This window comes from Erinaceus europaeus, unplaced genomic scaffold (assembly GCF_950295315.1).
Source record: "Erinaceus europaeus unplaced genomic scaffold, mEriEur2.1 scaffold_419, whole genome shotgun sequence".
In the NCBI taxonomy this organism is placed as follows: Eukaryota; Metazoa; Chordata; class Mammalia; order Eulipotyphla; family Erinaceidae; genus Erinaceus; species Erinaceus europaeus.
The window spans coordinates 77,117-96,232 of record NW_026647871.1 but is presented as its reverse complement, the minus strand read 5'-3'; the positions used below and the strand labels follow the sequence as shown (position 1 = coordinate 96,232).

General features: G+C 60.3%; 1 protein-coding gene across 1 annotated transcript; it reads left to right on the top strand.

Moving 5' to 3' along the window:
• Positions 1-2,132: 2,132 nt before the first annotated feature.
• ADARB2 (adenosine deaminase RNA specific B2 (inactive)) lies at positions 2,133-18,193 on the top strand. Its single transcript, XM_060184471.1, has 9 exons — positions 2,133-2,152; positions 7,295-7,370; positions 7,455-7,569; positions 10,485-10,653; positions 10,979-11,130; positions 12,461-12,629; positions 16,071-16,252; positions 16,446-16,624; positions 17,668-18,193. The coding sequence occupies exons 1-9, from the start codon at positions 2,133-2,135 to the stop codon at positions 17,842-17,844; spliced, it is 1,239 nt and encodes a 412-aa protein (XP_060040454.1). The 3' UTR covers positions 17,845-18,193.
• The last annotated feature ends 923 nt before the right edge of the window (positions 18,194-19,116 follow it).

Genomic DNA, 19,116 nt, shown 5'->3' with positions numbered 1-19,116 from the left:
ATCACTTGCCAGTCTGCAGGGTGAGGGCAGGAGAGAGGGGACCCACAGAGAGGGCCCGTGGGGAAGGCCACGCCATGGAGGCCGGCTGCTGGGAATGCCCTGCCGGGCCTCATGCCTTGCCATCACTCTTCACAGCCGGGGCACCCACAGGCCCCTCCCCTGAGAGCCACCCTCAGAGACCACAGCGAAGGGGACCTGCCTCTGCAGCAGGGGTCAGCACACATGTGGGGATCCCCCACCCCAGACAGCCATGCAGGAAGCCAGCCCAGTCCTGCAATGTCGCTGGCACTAGCCAGGTCAAACGTCCACGTTTCTGAGGAGCAGATTGAAGTGGTGCGGCCTGTGAGAAAGCACACTGAGGGAAGGTGGGGAGACGCACAGTGGCTCTGCAGAAATGCTCATGCCTGAAGCTTTGAGGTCCCAGGTTCAATCCCCAGCACCACCACCAACCAGAACTAAGCAGTATTCTGGGGGGAATTAATGGGACCGAGTAGTGGCACACTTGGTTAAGTGCACACATTACAATGTGCAAAGACCTGGGTTCAAGTCCCCAGTCCCCATCTGTGGGGGGGGGGGGGGGCTTCACAAGCCATGAAACAGAGCTGCAGGTCTCTCTCTCTCTTTAAATATATATTGAATATATAGAGAACTTGAGGAGGGGCAAGACAGTAAGGAAAAGAGACAGAGAGACACCTGCAGCTCTGTCTCACCACTCATGAAGCTTTCCCCTACAGGTGGGGACCAGGGGCTTGAACCTGGGTCCTTGTGCATTGTAATGTGTGTGCTTAACCATATGCACCACTGCCTGGCCTCCCTCTCCCTCTCCCCCACTCCTCTGCCTTTCCTTCTCAATTTTCTCCCCCCCCCTCTCTCCATATATATATATTTGCCTCCAAGGTTATCACTGGGGCTCAGTGAAGACAGAGAGGGGAGAGAAGGATAGACACCTGCAGATCTGCTTCACTGCTTGTGAACTGACCCCCTCTCCCTGCAGGTGGGGAGCCGGGGGCTCGAACTGGGATCCTTACACCAGTCCTTGTGCTTCGTGCCACGTGTGCTTAACCCGCTGCACTACCACCGGGCCCCCCAAAAGAAAAATTTTCATAAGAGAAAAAACACCGTGGGGCTGGGGGGTGTGGGGAACAGACACAGGGACAGGGTGTGGTCTTAAAAGGCCTTCCTGCTCAGAGAGCTGCTCCACGGTGAGTCACCAGATCTGCCTGAGGTAAACCCCAGGTTGGCTGGGGACGACTATAGAAGGTGCTGGCGCTAAGTCTGTGTCTGTGTCTGCACGCCCTGTCAGTCTGCAGGCTCGCATACTGGGGTTTCCCAAAATGGGGAGCATGTTCAGAAATCACTGGGTCCCACGCCCACTGCTTTTGAGTGAAAACCAACCATGCTTTGGTTTTGCTAGGAGACTGTGGGGGCAGAAGGGGAAGCTGAGGGGCGAGCCCCCACCCCCACTGGAGTCAAATAGAGGCAGAGTCTTACAAGGGCAGGACTCTTATTTAAGGCCCACCAAGAGGGCTGGGGAGACAGCAGAATGGTTCTGCAAAAAGACTTTTATGTCTAAGGCACCAAAAATCCCAGGTTCAGTCCCCGGCACCACCATAAGCCAGAGCTGAGCAGTGCTCTGGTTAAAAGTAATAATAATAGTAGTAAATAAATAGAGAGCCAGGTAGTGGCACACATTACAGTGCACAAGGACTTAGGTTCAAGCCCCTGGTCCCCACCTGCAGGGGGAAAGCTTTACAAGTGGTGAAGCAAGGCTGCATGTGTCTCCTTTTCTCCTTCTCTGTTTCCCTCTCCCCTCTCAGTTTCTCTGTTTCTATCCAAAATAAACTTAATTTAATTTTTTCAAAAGACCCACCAGGAACCAGGAGCCCAGTCCTGTGCTGGCCCCCACCCCCACCCCAGGCAGGCTGCTTAGAGCAGCCGAGAGGGAGGGCCCGCAGGCCACTGCACACACGGGCACATCCCCACCACCTGGCCTCCCATGGCACAGCCTCACATCTCAGCATGTTGAGGCCACGACGCCTGAGCCTCAGGCCACCAGCTCCACTGAGCTCTGGAGGGCCCGAGCGCTCCCCAACCTCTAGACCACAGCATACGTGGCCTGGGGGGTGGGCCCCATGCCGGGCACCAAGACGAGGTGACCTGGTATGACTCCCAGGAAGCAATTAGGGCCAAGAGTTAATCAGAATTGAGGGAACTAACAGAAACGGAGACTCAGCAAAGCCCAGGGCTTGTAATGAGCTTGGAGTGAAATCGGACGATCCAGCACTTTGCTGTAATGAGCTCAGGGACCTGGGTCCCCAGAGGCTCTGGCACTGAGCTGGAGTCTAGGACTGAGGGGGGACAGGCTGGACTGAGAGGGACAGGCCAGACTGAGGGGGGACAGACTGGACTGAGGAGGGACAGGCCGGACTGACAGGGGACAGGCTGGACTGAGGAGGGACAGGCTGGACTGAGAGAGACAGGCCGGACTGAGAGAGACAGGCCAGACTGAGGGGGGACAGGCTGGACTGAGAGGGACAGGCCGGACTGACAGGGAACAGGCTGGACTGAGGGGGGACAGGCCGGACTGACAGGGGACAGGCTGGACTGAGGGGGGACAGGCTGGACTGAGAGGGACAGGCTGGACTGAGAGGGACAGGCCGGACTGACAGGAGCAGGCTGGACTGAGGGGGGACAGGCTGGACTGAGAGGGACAGGCTGGACTGAGGGGGGACAGGATGGACTGACTGGCTGTGGACAGTCTGCATTTAGAGGGCTTGGTCATCCTCTCCCCTCTCAATTTCCCTCTGTTTCTACACAAAATAAATTAATTTAATTAATTTGTCCTCATCTTTCCCAAGGGCAGGAAGGATGGGGCAGTGGGTCTGTGCAAGGGAACAGAATCCACATGGGGACCTGAGCCACCCCCTCTCACTGGACACCACTAGGGTGGCTTGGCCTTAGAAGGGGGAAGGCCAGCATCTGAGCCAGCTTGGAGCCCCAGCTCAGTGTCCAGATGGAGAGAGAACCCCGAATCAGAGCCCGGAGTCAGCGAGAACCTCAAATCAGAGAATCGAGCCGGCACCAGTGCTGGTGTTGGCCGGGGTCTCTGGAGGAAGGAAAGGGGGTGCCGGGCAGCTCAGGAACCCCGGGAAGTGGGGGAGCACTGAGTGCCTCTCAGCGGGGACTGCACTGTAAGCCCCCTCTGGACAACTTCCTGTGGCCCCCACTGGCAGCAGGAGCCTTTGGTGGCTCTGTGGTGCAAACCAACAGCCATCACCGTTGGCCGGGGGCCCCTGGCACCCCACCCTCTGGGGAACCCTTGCTGCCTTGTGACCTGAGGCATCTGTCTGCTCCCCAGAGCTCCAGGGCAGGGGTGGGATGTGTGTCCTGGGGGGCTCTATGGGCTGATCTGTAGGGGGGCCCCTCCAGGGGTGTGTGTGACTTGAAGGATTCTGTGGGCTGGTCTGTGGAGTTGAGCTGAGGAGTGAGGGCAGGTGAAGCCAAGGAGCTTCACGGGGCGGGGGACGAGGGCCCCTCCCTTGGCTGCCCCCAGGTGGGTGGCCTGGTGCTTCCCTGGGCGGGCAGGTGAAAGTGCCCAGCAGCAAGCATCCTAGGACTCAGCTTATCCAGAGGACACCCCCAGGGGCCCTCATGCCCACCCAGAAGGAGGAACTTCATCTCGCCAACCTGGAGAGCTCACGCCCATAGCTCACACGCAGACTGCATCCCCTCCCTGGAAATGTGGGTGTGGGGCCCCCCGGGCTGGGGTGGCGGAGGGCAGCGTGGCCACCCAAAGCAAGCCCCCACCTCCTCCTGCACCCCCACGAGTCATTCCACATACCAACACAGGCATGGCTCAGGCCACAAAACCAGTGACGTCCAGGGGCTGGGAGGCACCCATGGAAATGACCCGGGTCGAGGGGGTTCTGCAGTCTGCACAGGGCGGGACCCACCACCTCAGAGCTCGGCACAGGGCTGGACCTTTGTCAGAGCAAAGCTCAGGCTTGGAGCAGAGACCACCTCCGGGCGGGTGGGAGGGCGGCCAAGGCGTAAACAGGCCTTCGGGAACATGACAGACAACAGACGCGCTCCCCTGTCTGCCGGGAACAGAATTAAGAAATGCAAAGTTCATGCCCGGCTCTTAAAAAATTAAACTTTTAACATTAATTGCTCCTGAACAGTTGTGAGTGCCCAAAATCCGACATAAAAGCTTTAATTTCTATGCAAAGCAGATAGGATGATTGAGTTATAATTAAAATGGTAATTATACCCTTAATGCTCCATATTTGACTTCTCGAAAAAACGTGCTGCTCCGTGAAAAGCTATTTAAAGATGGGGGGGGAATGTTTGAAAATGAATGTATTCAAGACATTTTAAATCTTTTAAAATCCAGTTATTGATTTTTACATGCTTTCAAGTGTAGTCTAAAACATTTTCTTCATTTATTTGGTCGATGGCAATAATAAAAAATCATTGGGACGTGAAAAGCTTAAACGAAGGCAATATTCTGAGGTTGATATTTAATGTGATAAATATTTGAGATACTGGGGCTCTGGGGAGGGTTGCTGGACTGACCAGGGTGGCCCAGGCCCCCAGGAAGGCGGACAGACCCCCGGCTACCACCACCCCCACCGCCTGACGCCGCCACTGTGGGCCGGGGGACTGCACGCGTGACATTTCCTCTGATCCCTCATTGACTGTTTAGAATTAAAAAAGAGCACCTACAGCTATAAATCAAATGTCAGGTGCGGAAGTCTGCTGGAACCGTATCAATATTTCATGATGGATGACTTGCTTGGGGCCCAGGGAACAGCCCAGCCAGACCCCCATGTGGGTGCTGGGCCTGCACTCACCCGTGTGATGTGCACACACGCACACGCATGCCCATGTGTGCAGCCAGGGAACAGGTGTGTCATGGTGGAGTGGGAACAAGGGCTGTCCCTCCCTCTGTCACCCCACCGGTGATCTGTGATCCCAGGGCCTCCTGGGCGGGGAACTCTGGAATGTTCCCAGCGGGGCTGGGGTGGGGTGAGAATGGTGGCATAGGGGCCAGGCGGTGGTGCACCTGGTTAAGCACACACATTACAATGTGCAAGGACCCAGGTTCAAGCCCCTGGTCTCCACCTGCAGGGGGAAAGCTTCACGAGTGGTGAAGCAATGATGCAGGTGTCTCGCTGTCTCTCTCCCTCTCTATCTCCTCCTCTCCTCTCAATTTCTCTTGTCTCTATCCAGTAATAAATGAATGAATGGATGAATTTTTTTTAAAAGAATGGTGGCATAAAGATGGGAGTAGATGTCTTGGGAAGCTGGTGTCCTGACCCTGTCGTGTGTCTGCTGAGACAGTGTGGGGACCTGGGAGCAGAAATGTGACTGTGTTTGGGCATCTGAGATACGTCTGCTGTCAGGCTGCGTTCAGTGAGGTCTGGAAAGGAGAGCAGGAAGGCGGGAGACCCTGAGTCACGTGTGCATGAGTGTGCCTGTGAGTGTGCTTGCAGCGTTTGCGTCTCTTAAGTAGGACGTCCAGTACCTGGTCCTGGGTGTGAGCCGTCCCCCGCTCCCAGAGGCCTGAGCGTGGGGAGGTGCAGCCTCTGAGCCAGAGGCTCCAGTTTGGGCTCGAGTTTGGCTGGGCGGCCTTTCTGCACCTGCCTTTTCATTCTGCTGACATGCGTCACAAGATGGGTCCCGGGGCTGACTCCCAGGCTCCAAAGTGACCGGTCCCCCATGGTCACTGTGGCTTGCTGACTTTGGTTTGTTCAGGCTGAATTGAGGAGGCTTTGATCTATGTCCACTGAAGCTCTCGGTCCATGTCCTTCCTGTCCCAGCCGCCTCCATATTGTGGAAGCTTTTTATTGCTAGGAGGCTCCTCTTGGTCTTTGAGATTTGGTAGAAGAGGGACCATCAGGTCTGGGATCTTCCTTTGTGTTATTGGTCCCCTTGTTGAAAGTGTCTGTGTGTCCCCAGCACAAGGCGTGAGAGCAGGGTGGCCTGTCCCCACAGTGCCCCTGTGCTAGGGAAAAGCCCTGAGTAGAGCCCCTCCACCCCACCCCAAGGGGCACTGGGTGTGCCCGACTCCCCAGTCCTTAGCAGGTGTGTCTGTGGCAGGAGTGTGAGTCTGGCCCCCATAAACCCACCTCACCAAGTCCCCTTGGGGATAGCCCCACCATCCTGGGGGACACCTCATCCAGGTTCAGCCCCACCACCAAGGGGACACCCCTCATCCTGGGGAGAACCGTGTCTGTCCATAAGGGAGGCACCCTCTCCTACTGAGGGGCACCCCATCCTGGAGAGGGGGCCACTTGGAGCCCCCACATACTAGAACTGGCACAGCCCAGGACAGCCCAGCAGTGAGCGGGGAAGCCCTGGTGTGGGGGGCTGATATGGGGTGCTGACAGAAGAGGGCGCTGATGGGGGAGCTGACAGCAGGCACAGCGCCCAACCTCCAGCTGCCTGCAGGGAGCCCCCAGGGTGGAGGGAGATGAAGAGACAAGTAGGTGAGGGCCGGTGGCCCCCTACAGCACCCCAGGGTGCGAGGCCCTGAGCCCATGCTTAGACCTGACGGAGCAGAGGCTTTCTTCCCAGACTTGGTGCTGGACCTCTTAAGCCAGACCTGAGGGTTCAATCAGAATTCAAGGGTCACAGCTCTGCACCTGCGCGCTCCAGGCTCTGGCGGCCCACAGGCACCATGCTGGTGGGAAGGTTCACCCTGACTCTGCCCCTCTGCCTCCATTAGCAGGACACCCCCCCCCCCCCGCCGAGTAAGAAGAGTGTTTAACAAGGACCCCGAAAAGTGAATGAAAGAGGAGGGGTGGTGTTGAAAAGGCCCAGAGCCAGCCGGCTGGGGGGGAATCCAGGTTTAGAATAAAGGGAGGGGGTGCCCGGGGGGGGGGCAGCTGGGAGGCCTTGTTGGGGTGTAGCTGGCTGGCAGGGCACCTAGCGGGGGCTACACCTAGCAGAAGGTGGGTCTCTTGGCTGCGGGTGGAGAGAAGCCTGGTGTTGAGGGGGCTTGACTGCAGTGGGACGGGGTTGGGGGCATCTGGCTGGGGGAGAGGTGCTGGGCTGGGGCTCAGGTTGTGGAGAGCACCCAGCTGGAGGGACGACTTCTGTCTGGAGGCACCTGGAGTGGTGGGGGGGGGAGGGCGCCAACCATCAGTGACCATAGACCTGAAGCTGGGCATGGGTCCACCAGCATCCAGCCCCACCCACCCACGCCAAGACCCCCAGTCGGGCACACAGAGCAGACTGGTGCTAGGTCAGGGAGGCTGGGCGCTGAATGCCACCAGGTGCTCCTGCTCAGGGCAGTCAATGAGGCTCAGCTGCATGAACTGCCCGAGGGCCTGGGCGGGGCCCACATCCCCCCCACACCCCTGCAGGCAGGCCTCATTGCACACCAGCCCCCCAACTCCCCACACCCCTGCAGGTGGGCCTGATCCTCACGGGACACCTGTGTCTTACAGGAGTTTGCAGACGCGCTGTCCCAGCTGGTCACCCAGAAGTTCCACGAGCTGACCGGAGGCCTGGCATCCATCCACAGCCGCCACAAGGCACTGGCGGGAATCATCATGAGCAGAGGTAAGGCCTCAGCCACAGCCCGCCCATCCTCACTTTCACACAGACACAGAGACGGAAGCCTAGTGGACACAGCCAAGCTGTGCGTCAGTGTCCCCCTCACACACCAGTGTCTGGGGATCTGACCCCAGTGTCCACCTCACCCTCCTCTGTGCACAGTAATATGTGCGCTACCACCAGACCCAACTGGCCCCATTTCTTCAGAATTCTAGCTCAGTTCTTGCAGATGACGGGGGAGGGCGGGGGGGGGGGGGGACATACGACTGTCACCACATCTGCTGTGACAGGAGTGTGGCCTTGCCCCGTGAGCTCAGCATCACCCATGGGGGGGGCCTTCAGATCCCAAGGCTGAGACTAGTGCAGCCAAATGAGAAAGGGGACTTCGAACATGGACTTAGGGACAGGCCCTGGCAGTTGCTTGAGCTGCTCTACCGGGTGCTCGCGCGTGGTGCTCTGAGCTTGCCCTCTCTCCTCACACAGAGGGGTCCCATCTGTCCCATAGCATCCTCTGAGCCCAGCTTGCTGGGAGCACATGGACTTGGCCGGGCACTGCCAGCTAGAGCCTCTGGTCCCTGTCAGCCCAGTGCCTAAGCTTTGCTCTTTGCTCTCAGTGGGTAGGGAAGGAGGCGGCCTCACTGCTCCTCTCTGGATCCTGGGCTGGGGACCTGAAGTCTCATCTCAAGGCAGTGAAGCCCACCCATCGTGACTCTGTCCCATAAGCCTCTTTCCACATACACGTAGCGCCTTGCATGTGGTGCTGTTTGCCCTATTGGGGGCTTTTTTTTTTTTGGCCATCAGGGTTATTGCTGGGGTTCAGTGCCAACACTAGGAACCCACCACTCTTGGTTGGCCATTTTTTCCTTTTCTTTCTATTTTTTAATATTTATTTATTTCCTTTTGTTGCCCTTATTATTGTTGTTATTGTTGTTGTTGTTGTTGGATAGGACAGAGAGAAATGGAGAGAGGAAGGGAAGACAGAGAGGGGGAGAGAAAGATAGACACCTGCAGACCTGCTTCACCGTCTGTAAAGTGACTCCCCTGCAGATGGGGAGCCGGGGGCTTGAACCGGGATCCTTACGCTGGTCCTTGCGCTTTGTGCCACCTGTGCTTAACCCGCTGCGCTACCTCCCAAATTCCTCTATTTTTATTAGATAGGGCAGAGCGAAATTGAGAGAGGAAAGGGAGACAGAGAGGGAGAGACAGGGTGAGGGTAGATAGTATAATGGTATGCAAAGAGACTCTCATGCCTGAGGCTCCAAAGTCCAAGGTTCAATCCCCCCACACCACCATAAACCAGAGCTAAGCAGTGCTCTGGTGAGAGAGAGAGAGAGAGAGAGAGACATACAGACAGACAAAGAGAAACACCTGCAGTGTGTCTGGGTGACCGACTTTCAAGACACCCTCTGGAGCACCATGTGCTCTCCCCTCTTCTGTCTGCTGTGTGGGACCAGTATTGCACTTAGAATGTTCTGGTGACTGGATGCCCTGGGTCCCCTGGGTTTACAGTGAGGGTGATGGGACCCCAAACCGCCAGGCCCTCTGCAGAAGCCCACACAGCACATCGGGTCCCTGTGGGCAGAGGATGGCCAGTCCCCACTTCACCTGGCAAGGGAAGACGGGTGGGTCCTGATCACATCTGCAGAAGCTCCCATGGGTGCCACACTGCCCCTAGTATCCCCACCTCACCCCCACCTCACCCCTACCCCTCAAACCAGCTGCATTTGGCCCGCATGTTCCAGAGTTTTCTATGGGGTCAGCTGACACTGGTCTCAGGAAACTTCCTCAGTGCTGACATCCTCCCCGACAAACCCGTGTCCTGACAACATCCCCTCCTCACCAACTGCACCCCCTCAGTCAGTGTCCAGAATCCTGCCCCCCCATTCCAGTAACACCAGAGGCAGCGTGCAAGTCTCTCCATGTGGGCTTTCTGATCTCTGTCCCCGAGTCAGCATGAGTTCTGAGAAGGTCAGGCAAGGTCTGTACCTCCCAGTGTCACCTCATCACTGTGTCTCTGTGTCACCCCCAAGTCTGGGTTTTCCTCACATCTGGGTTTCTTAGCCCTTCTCCCACTTCTTGTCTGGGCTCCCTGTCCTTATGCCCAAGCTTCCTGTCTCCATGACTGGGTTTCCTATCCCCCATGCCTGGGCTTCCTGTCCCCATGCCTGGGCTCCCTGTCCCCATGCCTGGGCTCCCTGTCCCCATGCCTGAGCTTCTTGTCCTCATGCCTGAGCTTCTTGTCCCCATGCATGGGTTTCCTATCTCCATACCTGAGCTCCCTATATCCATGCCTGGGCTTCCTGTCTCCATGACAGGGTTTCTTATCCCCCATGCCTGGGCTTCCTGTCTCCATGACAGGGTTTCTTATCCCCCATGCCTGGGCTTCCTGTCCCCATGCCTGGGCTTCCTGCCTCCATGACTGGGCTTCCTATCCCCATGCCTGGGCTTCCTGTCTCCCATACCTGGGCTTCCTATCCCCCATGCCTTGGCTTCCTGTCCTCCATGTCTGGGCTTCCTGTCTCCATGCCTGAGCTTCCTGTCTCCATGTCTGGGCTTCCTGTCTCCATGCCTGAGCTTCCTGTCTCCATGTCTGGGCTTCTTATCCTCCATGCCTGGGCTTCCTGTCCACCCCCCCCACCTCAGCATCTGGGCTTCCTATTCCCCAGTCTGGACACACATGGCCAGTATGGTCTGGTTGAGAGGTGGCCTCTTTGCAGGTCTGTCTCCACCCACTCACACCACACACAGAGGAGAGGTATCCTCCCCAGCTCTGGGCAAGCCACCCCCCGCCCCTTCCCCTCCAGCAGTGCTGCCACCATGTGAGCTTGAGGAGGAGGCGCTGCAGCGGGCCCAGAGGGACGTGATGGTGTGGAGAGGCCACCTAGGGAGGGCCCACACAGCTGCCACCTCTCTGTCCCCAGGCCTTGATGCCCGACAGGCACAGGTGGTGGCCCTGTCCTCAGGCACCAAGTGTATCAGCGGCGAGTACCTCAGCGACCAGGGCCTGGTGGTCAATGACGGGCACGCCGAGGTGCTGGCCAGGAGGGCGCTGCTGCTCTTCCTGTACGCTCAGCTGGAGCTGTACCTCAGGTGAGAGTGGGCACCCTGGCCTCCATGTGACCCCCACCCCTCAGTGTGACCCTCCCATCACAGTGTGTGGCCCCGTCCCTGCATGTGACCTCCTGACCCTCTGTAAGACCCCCCGGCCCTCTGAGCATGCTGAGGGTCATGGCGCAGCCCATATCCCCCAGGTCCAGTGCATCAGGGGCTGGGACCTCTGAAAGCCATCTCCGTGGTGGGTCCTGGCCGCTGAGCATCCGGTCAGAGCCAAGCAGTGGCCAGGGGACAGTGGGGGGGGGGGCACCTTGGAGTGTCGCTGCCACGCCGACCTGGCCCTGTGTCCCCATGTCCCCAGCACACGGCACGAGGACTGGGAACGTTCAGTGTTCGTGCAGCTGAAGGAGGGCGGCTTCCGGCTGCGGGATAACGTGCTGCTCCACCTGTATGTCAGCACCTCGCCCTGCGGGGACGCCAGGCTGCACTCACCCCATGAGCTCTCCACCCAACGTGAGGACTGGGGTCATGGGGGTGACCTGGGGATTCTGTAGGGGCTGCAGGGGCTGGTGTGTGACCTGGGGGCTGTGCCCCCGTCAGCTGGTGCAGGGAGAGGTGGGCTCTGTCCCCGAGGGCCCCACAGGGAAGGGGATGAGAGAGTTTCTGGCCCCTGAGGTCCCATGGGAGGTCAGTGGTGTTTGTGTTCTGGGGGCATGGCTGGCCAGAGACCAGAGGGGGCCAGCGGGCTTTGGGCCTCATGAGTGACCAAGTCCCCCGGGGAATGACAGGGCTCCCCCCAGATCTCCTTCAGCCCTGAGCTCATCCCCCTAGAGGCAGGTCCCTCCTCTCCCCTCCCCTCCCAAATGTGCCATACCTCTACAGGGGGGGTCTCCACAGGAGTGGGGGCGCTGCCAGCCCAGGGCCACACTGCAGAGGAGAACACTGAGCACAGAGCCCATTAGCATGGGGGCCACCCAGCACTAGGGGGCAGCACCCGGCTTCCTTCATGACCACCTTGTCCATGGCAGCCTCCACAAGGCCAGCTCCACCGAGCCCAGCCAGGCACAGTCCTGGGCACATATGCAGAAGGTAGGGGCTGCTCTCTTCACCCTACCTCCCCCCTCAGAGCCTGAGGGTAGGGATAGGGAGCAACCCCCACCCCCAGCTGGGCCATGGCACCCTGCAGCCTCCGCTGTAGATAACTCGTCCACTCCTCAGTCTTTGGCCAGGCTGGAGTCCATCATGCGAAGCAGCCTCTTCCCTCCTCTGCTTCTCGCAGCGAGGCAGGCAGAGCAGAGTCCACTAGCTGAACACTTGGGCCCAGCTCCAAGAAGCCAGTGTTTCTGTGTTTTTATTTTATTCAGAGACATCAAGAAGAGAAGGGGGATAGAGAGGGAGAGAAACATCTGTAGCACTGCTTTACCACTCGTGAAGCTTCCTCCCTGCAGGTGGGGGCTAGGGGCTTGAACCCGGGTCCTTGTGCAGGGTAATGTGCGAGCTCTACCAGGTGCACCAGCCTTGGAGGGAGGGCAGGCACCACCCAGCCCTGTTTTAACAGGAAATGACTTGGTTATGAGACTTCCTGGGTTCATAGCCAGGGAGAGCTGGCACTGTTGTGGGCCTCAGGGTACAGAGCGTCCTTATGCCAGGCCCCGCACCAGGCTGGCTTTCAAGACTGAGCACAGGACCTGTAGAGGTGAGGCAGATCCACAGCCCTGTGTCTGGGGGGCGGGAGGGCACAGGTGGGAGCTTTGGGGCAGAACCATGGCAGCCCCTCCCTGCCTCCCTCTGCCCCACCAGCCGCCAAGGACCTCAGCCCCCCTCACGCCCATCTCCCTCCTAGTGAGCGCCAGCAAGCACGTGGTCAGGAGGTTCCGCGGGCACCTGCGCACCAAGATAGAGTCCGGGGAAGGGACGGTCCCCGTGCGGGGGCCCAGCGCCATGCAGACCTGGGACGGCGTCCTGCTGGGTGAGCAGCTGGTCACCATGTCCTGCACAGACAAGATCGCCAGGTGAGCCCTCCTCCTGCTGGCAGGGCACAGACAGGGCAGGGCCAGAGACTGGGGGGGCAGGGGGCATGAGGGGCACAGGGGCATGGGTTCAACGACCAGAGCCGGGAACACAGCTGCCCAGGAGTGAGGGGCTAGCCCAGGCTGGGGGCAGATAGGCAGCCACACCAGCTTCGTGAGCTGGGAAAAAGAGCAGGTCTCCAAAGCTAGTGCTCCCCCCACGGCCGCGCCCAGCCTAGTGTGGGGGCTGATGGTCAGACCTCCAGATCAGAGGGGCACAGGCCTCTCCCACTGCACCACGCCGCCCAGGGCCTGGGAGCCCCTTCCCTCACAATGTGGTCAGGGACCCTGTGTAAGAGGATGAGACATCCAGTATCCAGGGAACCGCCAGTCAACAGCAGCTGGAGTCGAGGAGCCCAGGGTCCTGCCCCAAGAAGGAACCAGGCTCGGGAAGAGGAGCCCATGGGGACACAGCTGTAGAGACGCGCACCATGGCACCACAAGGACACACCACCCAGCCCACAACCGTTGACCCTGAAGGCCCCCACCTGGGGCATCTGGAGCCCAAGCCAGGCACAGGGACCATCTCTCCTGGAAGCACACGTGTGAGTGGCTGCTATCCTCGGTTCCCCTCCTGACCCCGAGTGAGAGTGGAGTGGGTCCAGAGAGCACCCCCCACCCCGACCCCAGCAGAGCCACACCCAGTGGCCAGCCTGTCCCCAGATCCAGCCACCAGGATTGCTGGGCAAGTGGAAGAAGGAGTGGGGGCATCAGAAAACGATGCTCCAAACGGCATCCTGGGGTGAAGACAGCAGCTGCAAAACTTCCTTAAAACCTGGTGGCCACTGATGGCACCTGAATCCTTTTGTTTGGGAAGGAGAAATTCGGGCCAGGTAGGCTGCCTCCAGGAGCCAGTCCTGCAGCGGCATATAAAAATCTAAATCTTCTGGAACTAATGTCCCTTCAGCTATGGTTTCTAATTTTAAGTACCTGAGCTTGATTATTGATCATGGCGCACCCATTAACGAGCAGACGCTCTCTCCACATGCAGGAGCCCTGAAAGATAGCAGCTGCTCTCAGGAGCCAGCACTGTGGGGCCGCCACTCCTGAGAGGATTGTGAGACCGGCTGCTCCAGGGGGCGTCCCCGACTTCCTGCCCAACTCACAGCAGCCTCAGGATTCGGGGAGAACCTGGCTCCACAGTGGGGCTCTACGACCCGCTCCCCTTCTTCCTCCCACCTCCCCACTTTCCACAGATGAAGTCTGAGCACAACCCAGCCCTGGGGACACTTGTGTCACCTCCGTGAGAAGCAGTGATGGACAGCGCTTACCAAGTCAAAGTCACAGCCACAATTGTTGGTTCCTGAGATGACGGGCCCTGCTGGTGGGCAGAGCCGAGGCCTCTAACCAAGGACCCAGGAACATGACCGAGTGTGACAAGTGATCAGAGCCTCACTCGCTCACAGCTCTTCTCATCAGAAAGGACGAAAGTGCTCCTTACAAGGACAAGTGACATCTATCCCCTGGAACCAGAGCCCGGACGTCACACTCCAGGCACTGGGCAGCCCACAGAAGCAAGTGATGGAGGAGCCACCAAGTCTTGGGGTGCAGGGGGGCAGTGTCACCCTGCCAGCCATCCAGCCACCCAGCCATCCACAGGGCAGGGACAGCAGACAACCTCCAGGCTCCAGTGAGGCGCTCCCAGAGTCCTCCCACCCATCGCCTCTGATATTTCAGTGACTGACAGCAGACTGGAATGGGTTTATTTAGAGATTACCTACAATGGAAGCCAGGCTCGGGGCTTTTTCTAGGTCAACACTGCAGTAATATGAGCTGTTTGAACAAAAGAGGAGGCATTTTCCAGTCCTGCCCCAAACGGGGAGGACTCCAGTTGATATTCAGAAAGACATTTGCTTCTATTGATCTTGCTGGCTGATCCGTCGGACTCCTCCCCCGGCGAGGAGGCACCAGGTTCATCTTTACTGGAGATGCTGTCAGGAGGAAGCAGAGCTGGGTGCAGTGGGTGTTTGGACGAGCCTGAGGGTCGGGGCCACATGAGCAGGTGGAGAAGGGCCATCCTGTCCCAGGCCAGCACTCACCAAGCAGGAGCACTGGCGCCTCCAGGGACAGGAGGCAAACCCAGAAGGTCTGCGTGGCCCCCTGGGAATTGGGGCCTTAGGCTCCGGGGCAGCAGCCAGCCCTCACTCCACACTCAAGACTCAGCCATGTTGTCACCCCAGCAAGCCCCTCTCTGGGGTCCTGTGGCACACTTAAGCATCAAGGACCCCCAAATCCACGGGAAGATAATGATCAGGGCAGATGCATCATTACCACAAGGTCCCTTAAAAAAAATCAGGCCTAAGTGCTGGTGCTGCTTCCAGAAACCTCTCCCTCCAAACTCTGGACAGACCGAGCCCCCCCACCTCCCAGAAACAGGCTGGGGCTGAAGGAGTAAGTGTCCAGGCAGCTCTGAAAGCGCGGCTCCATGAGTCTGAGGGGCTAAAGTAAATGTTTCCTAATGCCAATGAAAGCCTAAACAGCAGGCCCAGACTGTTTGTGTTCAGACACTGCCTCTCCTTCCAGCGGGCTTTGTGCAGATGAACACATTACTTTAATGACCCTCGAATGCAAGGAGACTCAGCCGCCACCCGGCCAGATGGCTGCCCCGTCTTGCATGAGATTAAAAGATGTTTCTCATTCGTGAGGTGCTTCTGAGGCACATTAATACCGCAGCTAAATTGTCTGTGTTCTCACGGTGAAATTCAAAGGGGGCTCTCTCAAGCTGGGGGAGTCAGAGGCTGGGTGCAGTCCACCCTCGAGGTGGGGCACACTGGCTGGGCACTGGTGCTGAGGGAGGGGATGGCGCCCTGACTGCTGGGAGGGGCCAGAGACACGCTAGCAACCGAGAGACACTGACTAACGGAGAAGACGATGGGAAGACACGGGATACCCAGGGGACAAATGGGAGGAAGCAGAGGCGGCTGCTGTCCTCAGACGCAGGGGTTTGAGACAGTCAGCCATCTCGGCCTGTGGGGGCACATTCACCCGAGCTGTGTCCCCTCCGTCACTGTCCCCAGAGCAAGGGCAGGTGTCCATCCAGCGGCGCCCATCCCAGGAGAACCTGCAGGGACAGCACATCTCCTGGCTGAAATAAACAAACTGTGCCCCACAGCCTGGTGACTCCAGGGGACTCGGGTCACTATGGGCACAGTCTCACTCCCAGAAGACAGCCCGAGCCCGCCCCCTAGAGGCTGCCACCCCCAGGCCAGGAGGCTCCCCATACCCACCCACAGGGAGAAGGGAGGCCAGGAGAGTGGCTGGCAGGAGGTGGCCAGGCTGGGGGGCCAGAAGCAGGTGGGAAGGGCAGGCCATGGGGTAGCACAAGGGTGAGCAGGAAGGCCGGGAGTGGCCAGGAGTTGCCAGGAGCACACCCTGTCTCCTCAGGTGGAACGTGCTGGGGCTGCAGGGCGCCCTGCTAGGCTACTTCACGGAGCCAGTGTACCTGCACAGCATTGTGGTGGGCAGCCTGCGCCACCCCGGACACCTGGCCCGAGTACTGAGCCGCAGGCCCGCCTCCCTGGGCCCGCTGCCAGCCGCCTACCGGCACAACCGACCTCTCCTCAGTGGTGAGTTCCCTGCCCTCCGGGGCCCTGGGAGCCTGCTGGGGCCAGTCCCCTCTGAGCAAGCAGGAGGGCAGGCCACCAGGCCCTGGGTTGACCCCCACCCACCCAAGAGTGTGGAAGTGATGGGCCTCCCCGCCCCTAGTCAGTCCCCATCTCAGCCCGGGGGCAGGGCCTGAGCTTGGACTTCTCTCTGCAGGAGTGAGTCTGGCTGAGCCCCGGCCACCAGGGAAGGCCCCCCACTTCAGCGTGAACTGGGTGGCAGGCACCCCTGACGTGGAGGTCCTGGATGCCACCACCGGGAGGAGGAGCTGTGGGGCCCCATCCCGGCTCTGCAAGCACATGCTGGCCTCGCACTGGGCACACCTCTACGGGAAGGTCAGCACAGCTACACTCCCACGGGCGGCCGGGAGGACACAGGGCGCGGGGGCAGCCAGCCTGGGACACAGAACACAGGGCAGTCTGAGCACAGGCGTGGGGACATGGGGACACAGGCCTTGGAAGCACAGGATGTGGGTGCAAACAGACATGGGCTTGAACGTGGGGACATGGCCACAGCCAGCCTTGGACATGGGTGTGGGGACACAGGATGTAGGTGCAGCCAGCCTGGGCACAGGCAGGGGACACAGGGACACAGGAGCAGGCAGGCAGGCAGCGGGAAGCAGGCCAGCAGCCCGGCCACCATGCTGCCCATCTGGGTGAAGACCACGGGGGGGGGGGGGGGGGGGTTGTCAGGGACCCCACACACTCGGGCCTACTAGAGGCTGCACACAGCCTAGTTTATGGGGCATGGTGGGCCCCCAAGGACTGGGGGTCAGGCTACCCTACCTCCTGTGGCCCTGCAGTGAGTGCTCCTGACTCTACTGGTTAGACCCGGCTGCCCAGGTTCGAGCCTAGAGTGTACACCCTGCTGTGTGGACAGTGCAGCCACTCCTGACCCTTCTTCCTGATGGGACTCCCCACCAGACCTGCCTGGTACCCCAGAACACACGCCCTACCCCGAAACACCCTCAGACCACCCTCCCCAGGACTCAACACACCCACACCAGCACTGTCAGCCCCATTAGGCCCCTCACCCCGCCCACAGGGACGCCCTCAGTCACACCCATAGGTGTGGCCCCGCCCACTGGGACCGTCGGTCCCGCCCACAGGGATATTTCAGCCCCGCCCACGGAGACCATGGGTCCTGCCCACAGGGATCTTTCAGCCCGCCCACTGGGACCCTCGGCCACGCCCACAGGGAATCTTTCAGCCCCGCCCACAGGGATCTTTAAGCCCCGCCCACTTAGGTCCTCGGCCACACCCACAGGGACCCTCAACCCCGCCCACAGGGGTCGCTCAGCCTGCCCACTGGGACCCCTGGGTGCAGGACCAGCAGCAGGGGTCTGTCTGCTCACCCTGCCCCCTCCCCTCCTCCACAGCTGAGCACACGGACCCCCGGGGCAGAGGACGTGCCGGCCACCTACTGCGAGGCCAAGCTGGGCGCCCGCGGCTACCAGGCGGCCAAGCAGCAGCTGCTGGCGGCCCTGCAGGCGGCCGGGCTGGGCACGTGGGTGCAGAAACCGCCCGAGCAGGACCAGTTCCCGCTGCGCCCCTGAGCGCCCCCTCCAGGCCCGGCTCAAGCAGTCAGCACTCAGGCGCCGCCCGGCCCCGGCCCCCCCACGCCAAGGCCAGCGCCCCAACGTGGCCCCTGCTGCCCTCGCGCCGCCCCCACCCCTGCGCCGCCCCCCACACCATTGCCCTCACGCTGCACCCCCTGCGCCCCTTTCCCCGTCACGGAAGCCATGGGCTGCGCCCCCCATACTCGCCCCTTCCCGAGGACTGAGACCCTACACACACAGGAGGGAGACCCCCCCAAGACCCCGAGCCCTCCGTCCCCACGGGAGTCGGGAGTCCGCCGGGGAACCCGGGCCGGGGCCCCCAGCTCTGCACAGAAGACGAAGGCCCGCAGCCCTGCCGGAGCCCACGGAGACCCCCGGCAGGAGACCCCCGGCAGGCGGCCACACTCTGGGCGGGCGGAGAAGCTTCTGGAGTCGCAGCGCCGGGAAGACGAGCCCCTCTCCTCTCCTGGCAACCGCAGAAGTGACTGAAGTCAGCCACCGAGTCCCACTTCTCTACAGCCCTGGGGGGTAGCACCCAGCACCCAGCACCCCCAGGCACCCTCCCCCCAGCCTCTGCGCCCTGTCCACTAGCCGTCAGGGGAGGGAGCGGTCAGGGGAGGGGTGGTCCGGGAGTAGGGGGCAGGGGGAGGAGTGGAAGGGGGTCATGGAGGAGTGGGAGGGGTCATGGTGGGAGGGGGTCAGGGGCGGGGCTAGGTCGGAATAGTGGGCGGGGGAGGAGAGCTAGGGGGTCATGGAGGGGTAAGGGGTTCAGGGAGGAGGAGTTGGGGGTGGAGTGGGAGGGGGCAGGGAGGGGGGTGTCAGTGGGAGTAGGAGGAGGGATGGGGGAGGAATGGGAGGCATTAGGATGGGTTAGGGAGTCGGGGTGGGGGGTCAAGTGAGAGGAGTCAGGCGGGTTTGGGGGGAGGAGTGGGGGTTCAGGGAGGAGGGGGTGGGTATAGAGGTTAGGGGGTCAGGGACAGGAGGGGAAGGGGTCAGGAGGGAAGGGAAAGGGTGGAGGGGCGGAGTGGGAAGGGGTGGAGGTGGGGAGAGAGGTTAGGGGTCAGGTGTAGGAATGGGAGGGATGGGGAGAGAGGTTAGGTGTCGGGTAGGAGGAGAAGGGGTGGGGGGGAGTGGGAGGGGCAGGGAGGAGTGGGAAGGGGCCAGGGAAAAGGGTGGGGGAGGAGTGGGAGGGGTCAGAGAGGAGCGAGTGAGAGAGATTAGGTAGGGGGAGGAGGGGAAGGGGTCAGGGAGGAGGGGGTGGGTAAGGGG

Coding starts and splice junctions, on each gene's coding strand:
- ADARB2 (XM_060184471.1), top strand. CDS start 2,133: ATGCCGGGCACCAAGACGAG. Junction 11,131..12,460: donor CCATGAGCTCTCCACCCAAC/GTGAGGACTGGG, acceptor TCTCCCTCCTAG/TGAGCGCCAGCAAGCACGTG. Junction 12,630..16,070: donor TGCACAGACAAGATCGCCAG/GTGAGCCCTCCT, acceptor CTGTCTCCTCAG/GTGGAACGTGCTGGGGCTGC.